General features: G+C 26.4%; 1 protein-coding gene across 1 annotated transcript; it reads right to left on the bottom strand.

Moving 5' to 3' along the window:
- Positions 1 to 445: 445 nt before the first annotated feature.
- Positions 446 to 1,846, bottom strand: LOC112779335 (protein LIGHT-DEPENDENT SHORT HYPOCOTYLS 1-like). Its single transcript, XM_072227437.1, has one exon. The coding sequence runs from the start codon at positions 1,392 to 1,394 to the stop codon at positions 792 to 794; it is 603 nt and encodes a 200-aa protein (XP_072083538.1). The 5' UTR covers positions 1,395 to 1,846; the 3' UTR covers positions 446 to 791.
- Between the last annotated feature and the right edge of the window lie 6,003 nt (positions 1,847 to 7,849).

Genomic DNA, 7,849 nt, shown 5'->3' with positions numbered 1-7,849 from the left:
TAAAATCATTTAAACTGTTTTAGACTATTTTGTTATTTTGTATAATCACAATATATATTAATGTTAGGTAGAAAAAAAAAACGGTCAGAACTTGCCTTATTTAGTATTAATTAATTGTCGATATTTAACAGCGCAGATGCATAAAGGAAAAGTGTAGAGACCAGCAATTTTTGTGTTTTGTGCCCAGTACTTAACCATCAAAATAAAAATGAGTGATCTCTCACCATTAGATATAATCTCACACTATTAAAATCATTATTGATGGCCAATTAATGGTTACAAAACATCAAAATTAATGGCCCTAACATTCTTCAACGCAGAAATTCATGGCAGTTGTAAATTCATTTCCACTACTATATCCATTATTTCTTACTCCCAACTCACAACAAGAAGCTAAGAACAATAAAATTCCATCTCAAAAAAACTCTTTAAATGGAGAAGGTACAGAATTAGAAGACGCGACTTGATAGATAGATAGACATAGAAGGCAACAAATAAAGCCACCTGATTAAAATTCCAATAGAGAAAAGCACAAATTACTTGAAATTCTAATAAGAACACATTAACTTATAAACATCAAGATACGCAACAGACCAATAATTAATTCACAATTCTTATATCCATTGTGTGCGATTACTCTTCGATTTATTATTATAAAATCGAATGTAATTTCTACTCGAAAAAGTACACAATGAGTATAAGAAAAAAAAAGGTCAAAAACATTTTTCATTTATATAACACTTGTGATAGATGCTGATATACCTGTTGATGAAACATTTCGTTTCATTTCATTAAGTAGTAGTAGTGGCAGCGGCGGACATGGCACAGCCATTATTGTTGACCTTGGGCTTCGGCCTCTTCCTCTTCTTCTCATAACTGACTCCTCTAGCTTTGGCCTGAAAATCTCTGACATCACGAAGGTAAATCCTAACGGCTCTGGCGCCGAACGGGTTGGACTCCGGCCTGCCGCCGTTCTCTTCATAGGCCGCCCTAAGCCGGCCGATGAGGGCGTCGAGGCTGCCCCAGGCTTGGCGGAGCGGGCAGGGGCAGGGCGCCGGAGGGTTCGGGAGGCCGAAGAAGGGGCAGTTATGGTTGTGAACTTTCGTTTTCCCGAACTGATCGAGGTAGTGAAGGAACTCGAGCACGTGTGCGCCGCTGCAGAGGTTCAGCGAGAGCGGCGGACGGTGGTTGCGGAGGTACTGACAGAACGTATTCCAGTCTCGCCGCTTTTGATTCTCATAACGGCTCGATGAAGGAGAAGAAGAAGAAGACGAAGATGCAGAAACGGCTACAACGCTGTTACTTCCTCCTCCTCCGCCAACACCGTTGACGGTGGTGGTTGTCGGAGCTTTGGCGTTTGATGCTGGTGGTGATGATTCAGAAACCAAATCCATGCCTACACTCTGTAAGATCTACAGATTTTACGGTTGGATCTTGCAACAGATCAGAGTAAGATTTTTTTTTCTTTCTTTCAAAACAGTACTATGAGATTCAAGAACTAGCTAGGGTTTGAGATTTTTCCATCATCTGAACTTATTATATATAATAAATAATTATAATAATAAGTGGTTTCCCGTGATAGTAATTTGAGAATCATGCAGAGAAAGAGAAACCTGGGCAGTGACAGTAGAAGAGATATTAGGCTAAGCTATTATAAGAGAGGGATGCGTGGTTTTCATTTTGTATGTGTACATTCTCGTTGTCAGATAGAGATAGAAAGAAAGAAAGAAAGGGAGAAAGTGATAGGAAGAGAGTGTGAGTAGTAATTATTAAGAAGCTGGTTAGTTATGGTTTGGTTGGAGGTTAATGCTGCTTAAGAGTGGTAGTGGTGACTAGTTTATATATAATTATTGGTCGGGAATGGAATTGAAATATAATGGATTGTCAGGTTATCAGAAATTTTATTAGTTTCTTTATTAGCTCTTGTATGCAATGATTAATTCTATTGTTGTAGGTTATTTATTTAAATAAAGACAACGATTAAACACTATTCACTACATACATGTTATATATGTATATATGCCTATTAATAATGTAAAATTTGTATATTTTATTTTTCGGTTAAAAGACCAAGTAAAAAAATCATAAGGCCGAAGGGCGTGTCTGCTCGCTCGTTTAAATGTGTTTATATATTTATTAAACAAATAAATAAATAAGTGTAAGAGAATCAGAAGTGAAGTGGGAGTTTTATGATATGTTAGTATGTTACCATGACGAAGAAAATGAGAGACTGAAGGAAGAAAAGTGACCAAGGGTTAAAATGGAGAAGTGGGAGTAAGAGTGTGTGTTATTCCAAAACAGGACAAAACTTTGGCAGTCACCAGTGATGATGGTGACCAAAGATGACCAGACATATCAACCATTATTAATAACTATATTTTTCTCTTTCTTTTATTTTCTCTCACTCCTCTTTTGGCCACATCAATCAATTCAAACATGCATACATATGATATATGCCATTGCCATACCATACATATGCATTATTATTCCCACCCCTTTTTACTCCCTTTTTATTTTTAGAAAAAAATATAACCAAGGAAAAAAAATTAATATGGTTTTAAATAATATTTTAATTTTCAAAAAACAAAAATTAGAAAGTTCAATTTTAATATTATAATTTTTTTAAAATTGAAATTCAGGATCCTATTTTCAATTTTAAAAATATTTAAAAGAATTTAACTTTTAAAAACAAAAAAAATATTATTATAATTTTTAAATTATAACTTTTATGAAATTAGAGAATCCGATTACTTTTAATTACTGTAAAAAGTATTTAAAAATTTGATTAATTAATGTTATCATTAATATTAATGAATAGTTATTAGCTAATTATACATTGTTAATTATAATAATGATAAATAGTATTATTTGGCTAAAGAGATAAATTTTTTTAAAAATAGTGTATGTTTAAAATATTATGTCTTTGATACAATTTTTTAAAAATAGTGTATATTTAAAATAGAGCAATTTATTAAAATAAAACAAATAAATTTTAAATTTATCTAAATATAACTTTTGCAAAATAAATATCAAAATATAACTTTTTAATAAATTATGTAAACTTCCAGAAAAATTCCACTGATTTTCTAAATATACATAAACTACACTTCTCTAATGGTTTAGGTTGAAACAAAATTTAGCCAAAAACCATATTAAGAATTTCAACGGCAGCCGTTCCTCTGTCTCAGGCTCAATGGCAATTTCAACAACCTATAATTATCATGGGGATATTATTTTTAAATATCACAGTCATTATGAAAAGGAAAATTATTCTCGGAATATTACTATTAGAATTTAACTGGTCACAATTTAGGAATGTCTTTAATCATTTGATTCAAATAGGGAGATATTACTAAAATTTGTGTTTGTTTTACATAAAAAAAATTATTTAGTGGTTAATTTATGTACTACTTATGTATTTTTGTTATAATTAATTACTATTAATATTAAACTAATAAAAAATAATTTAAGTATCAATTTTTTCATTTAATTTAGGTTAATTTATGGCTCCACTATTTCTATTATACTTGCACCCATTTTTTATAAACAATGCTAAAGAAATAATAGTCTTATTTTATTTGATTTAACATCTATAATTTTTTATATATAATATCTAAAATTATATGTTTATTATATTTAAATTTTTTTATTTATTTTAATAATAATTAAAAAAAATTTAAATTATTTTAACTTGATTTTTATTATTTTTTAAATATTTTTTGTTTGTTAAATATCTATATTTTATCAATATAGTTAACTAAATTTTAACTTCAAATAAATTTATATAAGAGTCCTTAAACTATAGTATTGAATCAAAATAGTATAATTACTGCTCTACTTAACAATTATATTGACAAACTAACTGTTTTGATTCAATATTATAGTTTAAGCACTCGTTATATAGATTTGAAGTTAAAATTTGATTAGCTATATTAGTAGAATATAGATATTTAACAAACAAAAAATATTTAAAAAATAATAAAAATTGAGTTAAAATAGTTTAAATTTTTTATTTTTTTAATTATTATTGAAATAAATAAAAAATTTTAAATATAATAAACATATAATTTAAGATATTATATATATAAAATTATCAATGTTAAATCAAATAAAATAACATTATTATTTCTTTAGCATTATTTATAAAAAATGGGTATTTATAACAATATATAATGGTAATATATGAATTTAGTGTTCAAGATTTATTTTTAGTATTACGCTTTCTATTAACTTCTCCACTACTTAGCCACCTTGACATAACTTTCACCGTTATCCTTCAACTCTCACCTGTTTCTCTCTTCTCATCTAATCTCTTATTTGTATTATGTATTATTGAATACAGATATAAATTTTTTTATTTTATTTGCTTTTAATCTAAATTATCATTTTTTTAAGATATCACAAATAGAATTAAGCTCAAAATTATTGAGCTTCAATATTTTACTTGAGGTACTCTATCTAAATTAATTATTATAAATTATAAATAATAATTTTTTTGTTTAGTTCTATGTTTTGATTGTTACTATTATATTTTATTTTATTTTTACTCTTGGTACCTATAATTTATATAATAAATTACTTCATTTTTTTATAGAATTTAAAAATACATTAATCTCATGTCAATAATATATTTGGTTTTTAAACATCCAATACCCAGAATAACAATAGAATTGATCCAAATTTAAGTAATAGAAGGAACCTAACATTAGTGGGTATAAATTATCATTTTTTAAAAATTTTATCATAATTAGTAAACTTTTAATTATTTCTAACATGATATGTTACATATATCTATAATACAGTATATTATGATTAATAATTATTCATTTAAAAAATTCATACTATTAATTTAATATTTAAATTTTTTTATTATGATACTATTTTAATGTACTCTATATTTTTATTATGTATTTATAATTGTGATGAAAATAATTTTTTAAAGAAATATTAATCTTATTTCTTAATATTTTTTGGTCCAAACAATATTAAATCATTTATATTAAAAAATTTAGATAATTTAAAAAATATTATTTATACATTAATAATCTGTTATTTAGATATTCAAGTATTAGAATTTGTCTAAATAATATAGTAAATGATGATAATATTAATTAATTATGTATATATATTCCATTAATACTCCTTATGTAATAAATAATATACTTAATGATGATAATACTTTCTCATTGTTTGGTTGGCACGTTGATTTCATGTCAACTAGTGTACCTACCTGCTCATACATTAACTTAAATTAAATAAAAAAATTGATACCTAAATTATTTTTTTATTAATTTAATATTAATAATAATTAAATATAACAGGAGTATATAAGGAGTACATAAAGTTAATTACTAAATATTTTTTTTATATCAAATACAAGCAAACATTTTAGTAATATCCCCTTATCTGAATAGAGTGATTAAGGACGTTTCTGAGTTGTGACCAGCCAAATTCTAATAGTAATATTTTAAAGATAATCTTCCTCTCCATAATGACTGACTGTGATATTTAAAAATAATATCCCAAGATAACCATGGGTTGTTAAAATTACGACTGAGGCTGAGATTGGGGCAGAGGAACAGCTGCCATTAATGGTGATCGATCCAATCCATACATAGTTGCTGTTGGATGAAACATGTGTTTAGTTCAGTGACAAAAGAACTCGAAGCATTTGCGTTGTTGTGGTTTTGATAAATTGGATCTTCATGGTTTATGTCTATTTGCAGCCTCCACAAAAACCGCAAGATCGCTAGAGGAGTGTAACGATTTATGTAAATTTAAAATTCGTGGGATCTTCTCACGGTTTATATAGTTTATTAAAAAGTTGTATTTTAGTATTCATTTTACAAAAGTTGTATTTTGATAAATTTAAAACTTAATTATTTTATTTTAGAAACGTATCACACATGCACGTCAATTTGTGTTTTTTTTTTTTTCTTTATAACAAGATTTTTTTTTTCTGCAACAGAAAACTACAAGTACTTAAAATTCATTTCATCCATGATTTTAGGTAGATCATTATAACACTATTATAACTATCTTAGGTAGACACTTTTTAGCGGGGAAGCATTTATTAATAGGCACCACGTACAATTGCATTTTGAAAAGATTGTAGCAGGACAAATCACACTGTTGTGTTTTTTAGCAATTTAAAAAATAGGAATTAGTTTACCTGGCCTATCTTTAATTAAAATAGAAAAAGAATAGCTTGAATTCTTGAAACAATCTGCCATGCATGATTTGATATCAATATTCAAAAATTTCAGATCCAACTACTCATTTTACTAGATAAGGTTTAAGTTGTTCATGAAGGATAGATAACCTATGCATGATGGCATTCTAGTTAAGGTAATTCCAGCAAAATAATAATAATAATAATAATAATAATAATAATAATAATAATAATACACTTAATGTATATAGACAAAGAATTTGTTTCGGTGAATTTTAAAAAAAAAATTATTTTCGAGTAATATTTTTTTGAAAAGTCTATTAAAAAGATAAAAATAATTTTATATTTAAATATCTTATACAAAACTTAAAAATCTTTTTACTTATTAATTATGTTTAATTTGGATATAATAATAAAAAAATATTTATATTTATTATGTGAAAAATATATTTTTCTAAAAAAAATTTAAAAATATAAATTGTAAATTTTTGAAAAATATATTTTTGTTTTTTTAATACTTTTATTTTTATTATCAAATATTTAGTAAAAATATTAAAATCTGAAAAAATATTTTTTATTGATTTTTTTTCTGTCAACTTAATAATACTCGAACAAATTAAACACCAAGTTTAATACAGATAAGATTAGAACCAATAATAAATAAATTCCACTAAGACACTAATTAACAAGAAAAATAGCAGCACTGCCGATAATTGATTCTGAAGCAAATTCAACGGATAATATTTTAGCTATGAAAATATCAAATAAATAACTAAATACAAAATTTCACATTAAAAAACTAAATAAGAACGAAGTTAAGTTAAATTTTAGAAAGCAACTAAAAATTAATTCTATAATAAAAAATTAAAATGATTAAAAATTTAAGAGAATATTCTAAAGTTTGGAAAGCAATCTTCTCCCTCGTAATAAATGAGGCTCTCCCCCCTTTAGACCAAATCCAACAAGAATTGTTGGAAATAAAATTTAGATTCTTCAAAAAAAGACTAGTAAAACAATAAAATAAAAAATTATTCATTATTAAATTTATATTTTATAAAATATGTGTTTTATTTTTAGTTTAAAAGCGATTAATTTATTATTTTTTTATTTTTTATTTTAAAAGATTTTGATTCTGAAAATAATAAAATGAGTTATATTTTTTTAAAAAAATTTTGTTTGTCATTTTTAATATTAAAAACAATATATATATATATATATATATATATATATATATATATATATATATATATATATATATATATATATATATATATATATATATATATATATTATTACAGACCCGGTTCCGAGTCTTGCGTGTAAACGACCTCAACCCGACTATCTAGGTTTAGGCCCCTGGTTAGCAACCCGAAAACGGCCCTCTAATCTCTAACCAACTTTCGAATTCAAATACCTCATTTATCTTACTCAGATAAGATAAGATGAGAAAACTACCACTAGCTATATAAAAGGGAGCCAAAGGCCTCCTCAGATACGTCACCTATTCCACACACCTTATACCTCTTAGATCCATTCTGACTTGGGAGTCGAAGTGTCTTTGCAGGTACCACCCCGGCCGCTCCAAGAGGACGATCCGACAACCGCCCAACTCGCAAGTCACCGTTCTATCCCACAACCCGTATCAGAGACTTCTCGTACATTGGTGCCGTCTGTGGG

This window comes from Arachis hypogaea, chromosome 19, assembly GCF_003086295.3.
Source record: "Arachis hypogaea cultivar Tifrunner chromosome 19, arahy.Tifrunner.gnm2.J5K5, whole genome shotgun sequence".
In the NCBI taxonomy this organism is placed as follows: Eukaryota; Viridiplantae; Streptophyta; class Magnoliopsida; order Fabales; family Fabaceae; genus Arachis; species Arachis hypogaea.
The sequence above is the reverse complement of the archived record's forward strand: the minus strand, read 5'-3'. Positions and strand labels throughout refer to the sequence as shown.